The sequence below is a fragment of the Hemitrygon akajei genome, unplaced genomic scaffold, assembly GCF_048418815.1.
Source record: "Hemitrygon akajei unplaced genomic scaffold, sHemAka1.3 Scf000059, whole genome shotgun sequence".
NCBI classification, from domain to species: Eukaryota; Metazoa; Chordata; class Chondrichthyes; order Myliobatiformes; family Dasyatidae; genus Hemitrygon; species Hemitrygon akajei.
Genome location: NW_027331945.1, coordinates 5,689,911 through 5,707,097, shown reverse-complemented (window position 1 = coordinate 5,707,097; position 17,187 = coordinate 5,689,911). Strand labels below are relative to the sequence as shown.

General features: G+C 44.8%; 1 protein-coding gene across 1 annotated transcript in view; it reads left to right on the top strand.

Moving 5' to 3' along the window:
- Window positions 1-17,187, top strand: part of LOC140721661 (uncharacterized) — a 130,603-nt gene that overhangs the window by 64,741 nt on the left and 48,675 nt on the right. Inside the window, exon 10 of the mRNA XM_073036461.1 lies at window positions 2,483-2,577. Within this exon, the coding sequence (XP_072892562.1) occupies window positions 2,483-2,577 (95 nt within the window). The remainder of the gene's footprint in view (window positions 1-2,482; window positions 2,578-17,187) is intronic.

Below are 17,187 nucleotides of genomic sequence, written 5' to 3'. Positions count from 1 at the left end.
CCTCTCTGTTCACTAATTGATCCTTGATTGTTGTCGACTTAATACATTCATTTCTACAGAGCCGTCTTTCTTTGATTGTCCATGTCTCTAAGAATTTCTTCAATGTACCTAATAGGTATGTCTGTAACAGGACTCCTGACATCTCGTTCCACACACTCACCATTATGTGTAAATACATATGCCATGCAGTCCCTATACCTCTTTCTAATGACGTCAAAATTATATCCCACGATTAGCTATTTCAACTCTGGAAAAAAAAATGATTAGTCATCTGCTTGATCTATGCTTTTTAACTTATAGATAGATAGATAGATAGATAGATACTTTATTCATCCCCATGGGGAAATTCAACATTTTTTCCAGTGTCCCATACACTTATTGTAGCAAAACTAATTACATACAATACTTAACTCAGTAAAAATATGATATGCATCTAAAATCACTCTCTCAAAAAGCATTAATAATAGCTTTTAAAAAGTTCTTAAGTAGTTTACTTAAATTCATTGAGTCATAACCCCGGCACTTTAACATATCTTACTCCTGGCGGTTGAATAGTAAAGCCGAATGGCATTGGGGAGTATTGATCTCTTCATCCTGTCTGAGGAGCATTGCATCGATAGCAACCTGTCGCTGAAACTGCTTCTCTGTCTCTGGATGGTGCTATGTAGAGGATGTTCAGGGTTTTTCATAATTGACCGTAGCCTAATCAGCGCCCTTCGCTCTGCTACCGATGTTATACTCTCCAGTACATTGCCCACGACAGAGCCCGCCTTCCTTACCAGCTTATTAAGACGTGAGGCGTCCCTCTTCTTAATGCTGCCTCCCCAACACGCCACCACGAAGAAGGCGCTCTCCACAACTGACCTATAGAACATCTTCAGCATCTCACTACAAACATTGAATGACGCCAACCTACTAAGGAAGTACAGTCGACTCTGTGCCTTCCTGCACAAGGCATCTGTGTTGGCAGTCCAGTCTAGCTTCTCATCTAACTGTACTCCCAGATACTTGTAGGTCTTAACCTGCTCCACACATTAATGATCACTGGCTCCATATGTAGCCTAGATCTCCTAAAGTACACCACCATCTCCTTGGTCTTGGTGATATTGAGACGCAGGTAGTTTGAGTTGCACCATATCAAAATGTCCTGTATCAGTTTCCTATATTCTTCCTCCTGTCCATTCCTGACACACCCCACTATGGCCGTGTCATCGGAGAACTTCTGCACATGGCAGAAATCCGAGTTATATTGGAAGTCTGATGTGTACAGGGTGAACAGGACCGGAGAGAGTACAGTCCCCTGCGGCGCTCCTGTGCTGCTGACCACCGTGCCAGACCTACAGTCTCCCAACCGCACATACTGAGGTCTATCTGTCAAGTATACAACCCTAAGCAGTCACCTTTCATCCACTTCGCTGTAAAAGGAAAAGTCATAGCTCGCTGAACCTTTCCTCATATGAATATCCCTCCAGTCTAGGCAGCATACTGGTAAATCTCCGTTGTTCTGCTTCGAAACTCTTCTAGACAAAGAGATTCTTCATCATCTCCGAGGCGATGCACTCTGCTCCAAGCCCAATTGCCCCATAGGAAATGTCCTCTCTCCATCTACCCAATCCAGGCCGTTCAAAGGTTCATGCTCTGCAGCTCCATCTTCAAAACTATGTCTATCATTGAGCTGAGATTCGCTCGCTAATTTTGTACTTTCTTCGCATCCTTGAGTCAGGTCTGTAGTTTTGGGAAAAGAATGTCCTACAGCATGTAAGTCGATGTGGAATATTTTATGTGCGAGCAGGACGGTAAATGAAACAGAGCAGCTGAAGTATCAGCTTGGGTGTCTGTGCTTACGGAATGCAGGGAATGCTCTGGCAGTGTCAGATAGAAGGCTCGCATACCAAACTGCCCTTCAGAAGGATGAAACTAGGTGAATGGGTGCATAGTGCACCCATTAGAGAGATTCATCATCATCTCTGAGGCGATGCACTCTGCTCCAAGCCCAATTGCCCCATAGGTAATGTCCTCTCACCATCTTCCCAATCCAGGATGTTCAATGATTCATGTTCTCCAGCTCCATCTTCAAAACTACGTCTATCATTGAGCTGAGATTCCTTCGCTAATTTTGTACTTTCTTCGAATCCTTGAGTCAGGTCTGTAGTTTTGGGCAAAAGAATGTCCTACAGCATGTAAGTCGATGTGGAATATTTTATGTGCGAGCAGGATGGTAAATGAACCAGAGCCGCTGAAGTATCGGTTGTGTGTCCGTTCCTAAGGCACGGTGGAAGGGTCTGGCAGTGTCAGATAAAAGGCCCGCACATAACACTGCACCTCCGAGGGGTGAAACGGTGTGAAATGGTGCACTGTGTGTCCCGAGAGAGAAGCTTGTTCAGAGATCTGGAGAAATCTTCAGTTCCTGCATCAACAGAGAGAAGGAGTTTAGTAGAATTGTTGAACTTGAAGTTGAAATCCAATGGGTCAATTTGCTCAGAGGGAAGTTGTGCTGCAATCCCGACAGTGCCGCTGAGCATTTGATGCAGGGAACAGGCGGTGGGGTGGCAGTGATAGGGGAAGAGATGGTCACAGGTAACCGGATGACGTACGGTCTCTAATTCTTGATTTTTTCTTTTCCATCTCCACGAATAGGAACTCAAAGGCAGTCCCTCGATTCGCGCCAATGTAAGTGGCTGAGGAATGATGTGACTGTGATCGGGTCAGTTAATGAATCAGATACGCTGTTGTACAAGGGGGCTGCTCATGATGATGTTCGGGCAGGAACAGAAAATTGAGAAGACTAGAGCTCTCTGTTGACTAATTGATCCTTGATTGTTGTCGACTTAATAGCTTCATTTCTACAGAGCCATCTTTCTTTTTATTGTGCATGTTTCTAGGATTTTCCTAAACGTACCTGATAGGTAGGTCTGTAACAGGACTACTGACAACGCGTTCCACACACCCACTATTATGTGTAGATACATACGCCTGGCAGTCCCTATACCTCCCTTTAATCACCTCAAAATTATATCCCCCGATTAGCTATTTCCACACTAGGAAAAAAAAGTCTTTGGCTATCCGCTTCATTTATGCCATTTAGCTTGTACAAACGTATGCAGTCGCCTTTCACACACTTAGCTGTAAAAGCCATAGATGGCTGAATCTTTGCTCATATGAATATCCCTCCAGTCTCGGCGTCATTCTGGTAAATCACCGTTGTTCTGCTTCGAAACATTTGTAGTGAAAGAGATTCGTCATCACCTCTGAAGCGATGTACTCTGATACAAGCCCAGTTCCCCTACAGGAAACTTCCTCTCTCCATCTACCCATTCCAGGCCATTCAATGGTTCATGGTTCTGCAGCTCATTCTTCAACAGTACGTGAACCATTTAGCTGAGAGTCTCTCGCTAATTTTGTACCTTCTTCGCATCCTTGAGTCAGGTCTGTAGTTTTGGGCAAAATAATGTCCTACTGCATGTAAGTCGATGTGGAATATTTTCTGTGCGAGTAGGACGGAAAATGATCCAGAGCCACTGATATATCAGTTGGGAGTCCATGCCTAAGGAATGGTGCAAGGATCTGTCGGTGTCAGATAAATGGCTCGCATATCGCACAGCTACTCCGTGGGGTGAAAAGGTGTGAATCGGTCCACTGTGTGTACCGAGAGAGAAGCTGTTTAGTGTTCTGGAGAACTCTCTGGTTCGGTCATCATGAGAGGGAAGGAGATTAGTAGAATTGTTGAGCTTGAAGTTGACCTCCAATGAGTCAATGTGCCCTGAGGAAAATTGGGCTGGAATCCCGACGCTGCCGCTGAGCATCTTATGTAGGGAACAGGAGGGGGGAGGCAGTGATAAGGGAAGAAACGGTCACAGTAAACTGGATGACGTACGGACTCTAATTCTTGATTTTCTTTTTTCCCATATCCAGGAATAGGAACTCAGAGGCGTCACCCCACTTGCCGGAAATGTAAGTGGCTGAGTAATTTTCTGACTGTGATCGGGTCAGTTAATGAATGAGAGACGCTGCAGTTTCAGGTGGCTGCTCCTGCTGATGGTCGGCCATGAACAGAAAATTGAGACTAGACCTCAATGTTTGCCCTTTGGTCCTTGATTCTTGTCGACTAAATACCTTCAGTTCTTCAGAGCCGACTTTTTTTATTGTCCATGTTTCTAGGATTTTCTTAAATGTACCTGACAGGTATGTCTCTAGAAGGACTCCTGACACCGCGTTCCCCACACCCACCATTATGTGTAAATCAATGTGCCTGGCAGTCCCTATACCTCCCTCTAATCACTTCAAAATTATATCCCCCGCTTAGCTATTTCCACACTGGGAAAAAAGGTTTTGGCTATCCGCTTGATCTATGCCGTTTAACATGTACAACTCTAAGCAGTCATCTTTCATCCACTTCGCTGTAAAAGGAAAAGTCATAGCTCGCTGAACCTTTCCTCATATGAATATCCCTCCAGTCTAGGGAGCATACTGGTAAATCTCAGTTGTTATGCTTCGAAACTCTTCTAGACAAAGAGATTCTTCATCATCTCCGAGGCAATGCACTCTGCTCCAAGCCCAATTGCCCCATAGGAAATATCCTCTCTCCATCTACCCAATCCAGGCCGTTCAAAGGTTCATGTTCTGCAGCTCCATCTTCAAAACTATGTCTATCCTTGAGCTGAGATTCTCTCGCTAATTTTTTACTTTCTTCGCATCCTTGAGTCAGGTCTGTAGTTTTGGGCAAAAGAAAGTCCTACAGCATGTAAGTCGATGTGGAATATTTTATGTGCGAGCAGTACGGCAAATGAAACAGAGCAGATGAATTATCGGCTGGGTGTCCATGCTTACGGAATACAGCGAATGCTCTGGTGGTGTCAGATACAAGGCTGGCATATCAAACTGCTCCTCGGAGGGGTGAAACTATGTGAATAGGAGTAGTGTGTGTCCAGAGATAGAAGCCTGTTCAGTCTTTCGGAGAACTCTCCTGTTCCGGCATCAATAAGGGAAGGAATTTAGTAGCATTGTTGAACTTGAAGTTGACTTCAAATGGGTCGATGTTCCCAAAGGGAAATTCGGCTGGTATCTCGGCCCTGCTGCTGAGCATCTTAGGAAGAGAACAGGCGGTGGGTGGCAGTGATAAGGGAAGAGATGGTCAATGTTAACTGGATGATGCACGGTTTTTAATTCTTGATTTTTTTTTTTCCTATATCCACCAATAGGGACTCAAAGGTGTCCCCTCACTTCCCGCAAATGTAAATGGCTGAGGAATGTTCTGAGTATGATCGGGTCAGTTAATGAATCAGATACGCTGTAGTATAAGGGGGCTGCTCATGATGATGGTCGGCCAGGAAGAGAAAATGGATAAGTCTAGACCTCTCTGTTCACTAATTGATCCTTGATTGTTGTCAACTTAATACATTCATTTCTACAGAGCCGTCTTTCTTTGATTGTCCATGTCTCTAAGAATTTCTTCAATGTACCTAATAGGTATGTCTGTAACAGGACTCCTGACATCTCTTTCCACACTCTCACCATTATGTGTAAATACATACGCCATGCAGTCCCTATACTTCTCTCTAATGACTTCAAAATTATATCCCACGATTAGCTATTTAAACTCTGGGGAAAAAAAAGTGCTTGGTCATCTGCTTGATCTATGCCTTTTAACTTATACAACCCTAAGCAGTCACCTTTCATCCACTTCGCTGTAAAAGGAAAAGTCATAGCTCGCTGAAGCTTTCCTCATATGAATATCCCTCCAGTGTAGGCAGCATACTGGTAAATCTCCGTTGTTCTGCTTCGAAACTCTTCTAGACAAAGAGATTCTTCATCATCTCCGAGGCGATGCACTCTGCTCCAAGCCCAATTGCCCCATAGGAAATGTCCTCTCTCCATCTACCCAATCCAGGCCGTTCAAAGGTTCATGCTCTGCAGCTCCATCTTCAAAACTATGTCTATCATTGAGCTGAGATTCGCTCGCTAATTTTGTACTTTCTTCGCATCCTTGAGTCAGGTCTGTAGTTTTGGGAAAAGAATGTCCTACAGCATGTAAGTCGATGTGGAATATTTTATGTGCGAGCAGGACGGTAAATGAAACAGAGCAGCTGAAGTATCAGCTTGGGTGTCCGTGCTTACGGAATGCAGGGAATGCTCTGGCAGTGTCAGATAGAAGGCTCGCATACCAAACTGCCCTTCAGAAGGATGAAACTAGGTGAATGGGTGCATAGTGCACCCATTAGAGAGATTCATCATCATCTCTGAGGCGATGCACTCTGCTCCAAGCCCAATTGCCCCATAGGTAATGTCCTCTCACCATCTTCCCAATCCAGGATGTTCAATGATTCATGTTCTCCAGCTCCATCTTCAAAACTACGTCTATCATTGAGCTGAGATTCCTTCGCTAATTTTGTACTTTCTTCGCATCCTTGAGTCAGGTCTGTAGTTTTGGGCAAAAGAATGTCCTACAGCATGTTAGTCGATTTGGAATATTTTTGTGCGAGCAGGACGGTAAATGAACCAGAGCCGCTGAAGTATCGGTTGTGTGTCCGTTCCTAAGGCTCGGTGGAAGGGTCTGGCAGTGTCAGATAAAAAGCTCGCTCATAACTCTGCTCCTCCGAGGGGTGAAACGGTGTGAAATGGTGCACTGTGTGTCCCGAGAGAGAAGCTTGTTCAGAGATCTGGAGAAATCTTCATTTCCTGCATCAACAAGTGAAGGAGTTTAGTAGAATTGTTGAACTTGAAGTTGACATCCAGTGGGTCAATTTGCTCAGAGGGAAGTTGTGCTGCAATCCCGACACTGCCGCTGAGCATTTGATGCAGGGAACAGGCGGTGGGGTGGCAGTGATAGGGGAAGAGATGGTCACAGGTAACCGGATGACGTACGGTCTCTAATTCTTGATTTTTTCTTTTCCATCTCCACGAATAGGAACTCAAAGGCAGTCCCTCGATTCGCGCCAATGTAAGTGGCTGAGGAATGATGTGACTGTGATCGGGTCAGTTAATGAATCAGATACGCTGTTGTACAAGGGGGCTGCTCATGATGATGTTCGGGCAGGAACAGAAAATTGAGAAGACTAGAGCTCTCTGTTGACTAATTGATCCTTGATTGTTGTCGACTTAATAGCTTCATTTCTACAGAGCCATCTTTCTTTTTATTGTGCATGTTTCTAGGATTTTCCTAAACGTACCTGATAGGTAGGTCTGTAACAGGACTACTGACAACGCGTTCCACACACCCACTATTATGTGTAGATACATACGCCTGGCAGTCCCTATACCTCCCTTTAATCACCTCAAAATTATATCCCCCGATTAGCTATTTCCACACTAGGAAAAAAAAGTCTTTGGCTATCCGCTTCATTTATGCCATTTAGCTTGTACAAACGTAAGCAGTCGCCTTTCACATACTTAGCTGTAAAAGCCATAGATGGCTGAATCTTTGCTCATATGAATATCCCTCCAGTCTCGGCGTCATTCTGGTAAATCACCGTTGTTCTGCTTCGAAACATTTGTAGTGAAAGAGATTCGTCATCACCTCTCAAGCGATGTACTCTGATACAAGCCCAGTTCCCCTACAGGAAACTTCCTCTCTCCATCTACCCAATCCAGGCCATTCAATGGTTCATGGTTCTGCAGCTCATTCTTCAACAGTACATGAACCATTGAGCTGAGAGTCTCTCGCTAATTTTGTACCTTCTTCGCATCCTTGAGTCAGGTCTGTAGTTTTGGGCAAAATAATGTCCTACTGCATGTAAGTCGATGTGGAATATTTTCTGTGCGAGTAGGACGGAAAATGATCCAGAGCCACTGATATATCAGTTGGGAGTCCATGCCTAAGGAATGGTGCAAGGGTCTGTCGGTGTCAGATAAATGGCTCGCATATCGCACAGCTACTCCGTGGGGTGAAAAGGTGTGAATCGGTCCACTGTGTGTACCGAGAGAGAAGCTGTTTAGTGTTCCGGAGAACTCTCCAGTTCGGTCATCATGAGAGGGAAGGAGATTAGTAGAATTGTTGAGCTTGAAGTTGACCTCCAATGGGTCAATGTGCCCTGCGGAAAATTGGGCTGGAATCCCGACGCTGCCGATGAGCATCTTATGTAGCGAACAGGAGGAGGGAGGCAGTGATAAGGGAAGAAATGGTCACAGTAAACTGGATGACGTAGGGACTCTAATTCTAGATTTTCTTTTTTCCCATATCCAGGAATAGGAACTCAGAGGCGTCACCCCACTTGCCGGAAATGTAAGTGGCTGAGTAATTTTCTGACTGTGATCGGGTCAGTTAATGAATGAGAGACGCTGCAGTTTCAGGTGGCTGCTCATGCTGATGGTCGGCCATGAACAGAAAATTGAGACTAGACCTCAATGTTTGCCCTTTGGTCCTTGATTCTTGTCGACTAAATACCTTCAGTTCTTCAGAGCCGACTTTTTTATTGTCCATGTTTCTAGGATTTTCTTAAATGTACCTGACAGGTATGTCTCTAGAAGGACTCCTGACACCGCGTTCCCCACACCCACCATTATGTGTAAATCAATGTGCCTGGCAGTCCCTATACCTCCCTCTAATCACTTCAAAATTATATCCCCCGCTTAGCTATTTCCACACTGGGAAAAAAGGTTTTGGCTATCCGCTTGATCTATGCCGTTTAACATGTACAACTCTAAGCAGTCACCTTTCATCCACTTCGCTGTAAAAGGAAAAGTCATAGCTCGCTGAACCTTTCCTCATATGAATATGCCTCTAGTCTAGGCAGCATACTGGTAAATCTCAGTTGTTCTGCTTCGAAACTCTTCTAGACAAAGAGATTCTTCATCATCTCCGAGGCAATGCACTCTGCTCCAAGCCCAATTGCCCCATAGGAAATGTCCTCTCTCCATCTACCCAATCCAGGCCGTTCAAAGGTTCATGTTCTGCAGCTCCATCTTCAAAACTATGTCTATCATTGAGCTGAGATTCTCTCGCTAATTTTTTACTTTCTTCGCATCCTTGAGTCAGGTCTGTAGTTTTGGGCAAAAGAAAGTCCTACAGCATGTAAGTCGATGTGGAATATTTTATGTGCGAGCAGGACGGTAAATGAAACAGAGCAGCTGAAGTATCGGCTTGGGTGTCCGTGCTTACGGAATGCAGGGAATGCTCTGGCAGTGTCAGATAGAAGGCTCGCATACCAAACTGCTCTTCGGAAGGATGAAACTAGGTGAATGTGTGCATAGTGCACCCATTAGAGAGATTCTTCATCATCTCTGAGGCGATGCACTCTGCTCCAAGCCCAATTGCCCCATAGGTAATGTCCTCTCACCATCTACCCAATCCAGGATGTTCAATGATTCATGTTCTCCAGCTCCATCTTCAAAACTACGTCTATCATTGAGCTGAGATTCTCTCGCTAATTTTGTACTTTCTTTGCATCCTTGAGTCAGGTCTGTAGTTTTGGGCAAAAGAATGTCCTACAGCATGTAAGTCGATGTGGAATATTTTATGTGCGAGCAGTACGGCAAATGAAACAGAGCAGATGAATTATCGGCTGGGTGTCCATGCTTACGGAATACAGCGAATGCTCTGGTGGTGTCAGATACAAGGCTGGCATATCAAACTGCTCCTCGGAGGGGTGAAACTATGTGAATAGGAGTAGTGTGTGTCCAGAGATAGAAGCCTGTTCAGTCTTTCGGAGAACTCTCCTGTTCCGGCATCAATAAGGGAAGGAATTTAGTAGCATTGTTGAACTTGAAGTTGACTTCAAATGGGTCGATGTTCCCAAAGGGAAATTCGGCTGGTATCTCGGCCCTGCTGCTGAGCATCTTAGGAAGAGAACAGGCGGTGGGTGGCAGTGATAAGGGAAGAGATGGTCAATGTTAACTGGATGATGCACGGTTTTTAATTCTTGATTTTTTTTTTCCTATATCCACCAATAGGGACTCAAAGGTGTCCCCTCACTTCCCGCAAATGTAAATGGCTGAGGAATGTTCTGAGTATGATCGGGTCAGTTAATGAATCAGATACGCTGTAGTATAAGGGGGCTGCTCATGATGATGGTCGGCCAGGAAGAGAAAATGGATAAGTCTAGACCTCTCTGTTCACTAATTGATCCTTGATTGTTGTCAACTTAATACATTCATTTCTACAGAGCCGTCTTTCTTTGATTGTCCATGTCTCTAAGAATTTCTTCAATGTACCTAATAGGTATGTCTGTAACAGGACTCCTGACATCTCGTTCCACACTCTCACCATTATGTGTAAATACATACGCCATGCAGTCCCTATACTTCTCTCTAATGACTTCAAAATTATATCCCACGATTAGCTATTTAAACTCTGGGAAAAAAAAGTGCTTGGTCATCTGCTTGATCTATGCCTTTTAACTTATACAACCCTAAGCAGTCACCTTTCATCCACTTCGCTGTAAAAGGAAAAGTCATAGCTCGCTGAACCTTTCCTCATATGAATATCCCTCCAGTCTAGGCAGCATACTGGTAAATCTCCGTTGTTCTGCTTCGAAACTCTTCTAGACAAAGAGATTCTTCATCATCTCCGAGGCGATGCACTCTGCTCCAAGCCCAATTGCCCCATAGGAAATGTCCTCTCTCCATCTACCCAATCCAGGCCGTTCAAAGGTTCATGCTCTGCAGCTCCATCTTCAAAACTATGTCTATCATTGAGCTGAGATTCGCTCGCTAATTTTGTACTTTCTTCGCATCCTTGAGTCAGGTCTGTAGTTTTGGGAAAAGAATGTCCTACAGCATGTAAGTCGATGTGGAATATTTTATGTGCGAGCAGGACGGTAAATGAAACAGAGCAGCTGAAGTATCAGCTTGGGTGTCTGTGCTTACGGAATGCAGGGAATGCTCTGGCAGTGTCAGATAGAAGGCTCGCATACCAAACTGCCCTTCAGAAGGATGAAACTAGGTGAATGGGTGCATAGTGCACCCATTAGAGAGATTCATCATCATCTCTGAGGCGATGCACTCTGCTCCAAGCCCAATTGCCCCATAGGTAATGTCCTCTCACCATCTTCCCAATCCAGGATGTTCAATGATTCATGTTCTCCAGCTCCATCTTCAAAACTACGTCTATCATTGAGCTGAGATTCCTTCGCTAATTTTGTACTTTCTTCGCATCCTTGAGTCAGGTCTGTAGTTTTTGGCAAAAGAATGTCCTACAGCATGTAAGTCGATGTGGAATATTTTATGTGCGAGCAGGACGGTAAATGAACCAGAGCCGCTGAAGTATCGGTTGTGTGTCCGTTCCTAAGGCACGGTGGAAGGGTCTGGCAGTGTCAGATAAAAGGCCCGCACATAACACTGCACCTCCGAGGGGTGAAACGGTGTGAAATGGTGCACTGTGTGTCCCGAGAGAGAAGCTTGTTCAGAGATCTGGAGAAATCTTCAGTTCCTGCATCAACAGAGAGAAGGAGTTTAGTAGAATTGTTGAACTTGAAGTTGAAATCCAATGGGTCAATTTGCTCAGAGGGAAGTTGTGCTGCAATCCCGACACTGCCGCTGAGCATTTGATGCAGGGAACAGGCGGTGGGGTGGCAGTGATAGGGGAAGAGATGGTCACAGGTAACCGGATGACGTACGGTCTCTAATTCTTGATTTTTTCTTTTCCATCTCCACGAATAGGAGCTCAAAGGCAGTCCCTCGATTCGCGCCAATGTAAGTGGCTGAGGAATGATGTGACTGTGATCGGGTCAGTTAATGAATCAGATACGCTGTTGTACAAGGGGGCTGCTCATGATGATGTTCGGGCAGGAACAGAAAATTGAGAAGACTAGAGCTCTCTGTTGACTAATTGATCCTTGATTGTTGTCGACTTAATAGCTTCATTTCTACAGAGCCATCTTTCTTTTTATTGTGCATGTTTCTAGGATTTTCCTAAACGTACCTGATAGGTAGGTCTGTAACAGGACTACTGACAACGCGTTCCACACACCCACTATTATGTGTAGATACATACGCCTGGCAGTCCCTATACCTCCCTTTAATCACCTCAAAATTATATCCCCCGATTAGCTATTTCCACACTAGGAAAAAAAAGTCTTTGGCTATCCGCTTCATTTATGCCATTTAGCTTGTACAAACGTATGCAGTCGCCTTTCACACACTTAGCTGTAAAAGCCATAGATGGCTGAATCTTTGCTCATATGAATATCCCTCCAGTCTCGGCGTCATTCTGGTAAATCACCGTTGTTCTGCTTCGAACCATTTGTAGTGAAAGAGATTCGTCATCACCTCTGAAGCGATGTACTCTGATACAAGCCCAGTTCCCCTACAGGAAACTTCCTCTCTCCATCTACCCATTCCAGGCCATTCAATGGTTCATGGTTCTGCAGCTCATTCTTCAACAGTACGTGAACCATTTATCTGAGAGTCTCTCGCTAATTTTGTACCTTCTTCGCATCCTTGAGTCAGGTCTGTAGTTTTGGGCAAAATAATGTCCTACTGCATGTAAGTCGATGTGGAATATTTTATGTGCGAGTAGGACGGAAAATGATCCAGAGCCACTGATATATCAGTTGGGAGTCCATGCCTAAGGAATGGTGCAAGGGTCTGTCGGTGTCAGATAAATGGCTCGCATATCGCACAGCTACTCCGTGGGGTGAAAAGGTGTGAATCGGTCCACTGTGTGTACCGAGAGAGAAGCTGTTTAGTGTTCTGGAGAACTCTCCGGTTCGGTCATCATGAGAAGGAAGGAGATTAGTAGAATTGTTGAGCTTGAAGTTGACCTCCAATGGGTCAATGTGCCCTGAGGAAAATTGGGCTGGAATCCCGACGCTGCCGCTGAGCATCTTATGTAGGGAACAGGAGGAGGGAGGCAGTGATAAGGGAAGAAATGGTCACAGTAAACTGGATGACGTACGGACTCTAATTCTAGATTTTTTTTTCCCATATCCAGGAATAGGAACTCAGAGGCGTCACCCCACTTGCCGGAAATGTAAGTGGCTGAGTAATTTTCTGACTGTGATCGGGTCAGTTAATGAATGAGAGACGCTGCAGTTTCAGGTGGCTGCTCATGCTGATGGTCGGACATGAACATAGAATTGAGACTAGACCTCAATGTTTGCCCTTTGGTCCTTGATTCTTGTCGACTAAATACCTTCAGTTCTTCAGAGCCGACTTTTTTTATTGTCCATGTTTCTAGGATTTTCTTAAATGTACCTGACAGGTATGTCTCTAGCAGGACTCCTGACACCGCGTTCCCCACACCCACCATTATGTGTAAATCAATGTGCCTGGCAGTCCCTATACCTCCCTCTAATCACTTCAAAATTATATCCCCCGCTTAGCTATTTCCACACTGGGAAAAAAGGTTTTGGCTATCCGCTTGATCTATGCCGTTTAACATGTACAACTCTAAGCAGTCACCTTTCATCCACTTCGCTGTAAAAGGAAAAGCCATAGCTCGCCGAACCTTTCCTCATATGAATATCCCTCTAGTCTAGGCAGCATACTGGTAAATCTCAGTTGTTCTGCTTCGAAACTCTTTTAGACAAAGAGATTCTTCGTCATCTCCGAGGCGATGCACTCTGCTCCAAACCCAATTGTCGCATACCATATATAACCATATAAGAATCACAGCACAGATACAGGCCATTCCGGCCCTCCTAGTCCATGCCGAACTCTTAATCTCACCTAGTCCTAACTACCCGCACTCAGCCCATAACCTTCCACTCCTTTCCTGTCCATAGGAAATTTCCTCTCTCCATCTACCCAATCCAGGATGTTCAATGGTTCATGTTCTCCAGCTCCATCTTCAAAACTACGTCTATCATTGAGCTGAGATTCTCTCACTAATTTTGTACTTTCTTCGCATCCTTGAGTCAGGTCTGTAGTTTTGGGCAAAAGAATGTCCTACAGCATGTAAGTCGATGTGGAATATTTTATGTGCGAGCAGTACGGCAAATGAAACAGAGCAGATGAATTATCGGCTGGGTGTCCATGCTTACGGAATACAGGGAATGCTCTGGTGGTGTCAGATACAAGGCTTGCATATCAAACTGCTCCTCGGAGGGGTGAAGCTATGTGAATAGGAGTAGTGTGTGTCCAGAGATAGAAGCCTGTTCAGTCATTCGGAGAACGCTCCTGTTCCGGCATCAATAAGGGAAGGAATTTAGTAGCATTGTTGAACTTGAAGTTGACTTCAAATGGGTCGATGTTCCCAAAGGGAAATTCGGCTGGTATCTCGGCCCTGCTGCTGAGCATCTTAGGAAGAGAACAGGCGGTGGGTGGTAGTGATAAGGGAAGAGATGGTCAATGTTAACTGGATGATGCACGGTTTTTAATTCTTGATTTTTTTTTCCCTATATCCACCAATAGGGACTCAAAGGTGTCCCCTCACTTCCCGCAAATGTAAGTGGCTGAGGAATGTTCTGAGTATGATCGGGTCAGTTAATGAATCAGATACGCTGTAGTATAAGGGGGCTGCTCATGATGATGGTCGGCCAGGAAGAGAAAATGGATAAGTCTAGACCTCTCTGTTCACTAATTGATCCTTGATTGTTGTCAACTTAATACATTCATTTCTACAGAGCCGTCTTTCTTTGATTGTCCATGTCTCTAAGAATTTCTTCAATGTACCTAATAGGTATGTCTGTAACAGGACTCCTGACATCTCGTTCCACACTCTCACCATTATGTGTAAATACATACGCCATGCAGTCCCTATACTTCTCTCTAATGACTTCAAAATTATATCCCACGATTAGCTATTTCAAATCTGGGAAAAAAAAAGTGCTTGGTCATCTGCTTGATCTATGCCTTTTAACTTATACAACCCTAAGCAGTCACCTTTCATCCACTTCGCTGTAAAAGGAAAAGTCATAGCTCGCTGAACCTTTCCTCATATGAATATCCCTCCAGTCTAGGCAGCATACTGGTAAATCTCCGTTGTTCTGCTTCAAAACTCTTCTAGACAAAGAGATTCTTCATCATCTCTGAGGCGATGCACTCTGCTCCAAGCCCAATTGCCCCATAGGAAATGTCCTCTCTCCATCTACCCAATCCAGGCCGTTCAAAGGTTCATGTTCTGCAGCTCCATCTTCAAAACTATGTCTATCATTGAGCTGAGATTCGCTCGCTAATTTTGTACTTTCTTCGCATCCTTGAGTCAGGTCTGTAGTTTTGGGCAAAAGAATGTCCTACAGCATGTTAAGCGATTTGGAATATTTTTGTGCGAGCAGGACGGTAAATGAACCAGAGCCGCCGAAGTATCGGTTGTGTGTCCGTCCCTAAGGCACGGTGGAAGGGTCTGGCAGTGTCAGATAAAAGGCTCGCTCATAACACTGCTCCTCCGTGGGGTGAAACGGTGTGAAATGGTGCACTGTGTGTCCCGAGAGAGAAGCTTGTTCAGAGATCTGGAGAAGTCTTCATTTCCTGCATCAACAAGTGAAGGAGTTTAGTAGAATTGTTGAACTTGAAGTTGACATCCAGTGGGTCAATTTGCTCAGAGGGAAGTTGTGCTGCAATCCCGACACTGCCACTGAGCATTTGATGCAGGGAACAGGCGGTGGGGTGGCAGTGATAGGGGAAGAGATGGTCACAGGTAACCGGATGACGTACGGTCTCTAATTCTTGATTTTTTCTTTTCCATCTCCACGAATAGGAGCTCAAAGGCAGTCCCTCGATTCGCGCCAATGTAAGTGGCTGAGGAATGATGTGACTGTGATCGGGTCAGTTAATGAATCAGATACGCTGTTGTACAAGGGGGCTGCTCATGATGATGTTCGGGCAGGAACAGAAAATTGAGAAGACTAGAGCTCTCTGTTGACTAATTGATCCTTGATTGTTGTCGACTTAATAGCTTCATTTCTACAGAGCCATCTTTCTTTTTATTGTGCATGTTTCTAGGATTTTCCTAAACGTACCTGATAGGTAGGTCTGTAACAGGACTACTGACAACGCGTTCCACACACCCACTATTATGTGTAGATACATACGCCTGGCAGTCCCAATACCACCCTTTAATCACCTCAAAATTATATCCCCCGATTAGCTATTTCCACACTAGGACAAAAAAGTCTTTGGCTATCCGCTTCATTTATGCCATTTAGCTTGTACAAACGTAAGCAGTCGCCTTTCACACACTTAGCTGTAAAAGCCATAGATGGCTGAATCTTTGCTCATATGAATATCCCTCCAGTCTCGGCGTCATTCAGGTAAATCACCGTTGTTCTGCTTCGAAACATTTGTAGTGAAAGAGATTCGTCATCACCTCTGAAGCGATGTACTCTGATACAAGCCCAGTTCCCCTACAGGAAACGTCCTCTCTCCATCTACCCAAACCAGGCCATTCAATGGTTCATGGTTCTGCAGCTCATTCTTCAACAGTACGTGAACCATTTATCTGAGAGTCTCTCGCTAATTTTGTACCTTCTTCGCATCCTTGAGTCAGGTCTGTAGTTTTGGGCAAAAGAATGTCCTACTGCATGTAAGTCGATGTGGAATATTTTCTGTGCCAGTAGGACGGAAAATGATCCAGAGCCACTGATATATCAGTTGGGAGTCCATGCCTAAGGAATGGTGCAAGGGTCTGTCGGTGTCAGATAAATGGCTCGCATATCGCACAGCTACTCCGTGGGGTGAAGAGGTGTGAATCGGTCCACTGTGTGTACCGAGAGAGAAGCTGTTTAGTGTTCCGGAGAACTCTCCGGTTCGGTCATCATGAGAGGGAAGGAGATTAGTAGAATTGTTGAGCTTGAAGTTGACCTCCAATGGGTCAATGTGCCCTGAGGAAAATTGGGCTGGAATCCCGACGCTGCCGCTGAGCATCTTATGTAGGGAACAGGAGGAGGGAGGCAGTGATAAGGGAAGAAATGGTCACAGTAAACTGGATGACGTACGGACTCTAATTCTAGATTTTTTTTTCCCATATCCAGGAATAGGAACTCAGAGGCGTCACCCCACTTGCCGGAAATGTAAGTGGCTGAGTAATTTTCTGACTGTGATCGGGTCAGTTAATGAATGAGAGACGCTGCAGTTTCAGGTGGCTGCTCATGCTGATGGTCGGACATGAACATAGAATTGAGACTAGACCTCAATGTTTGCCCTTTGGTCCTTGATTCTTGTCGACTAAATACCTTCAGTTCTTCAGAGCCGACTTTTTTTATTGTCCATGTTTCTAGGATTTTCTTAAATGTACCTGACAGGTATGTCTCTAGCAGGACTCCTGACACCGCGTTCCCCACACCCACCATTATGTGTAAATCAATGTGCCTGGCA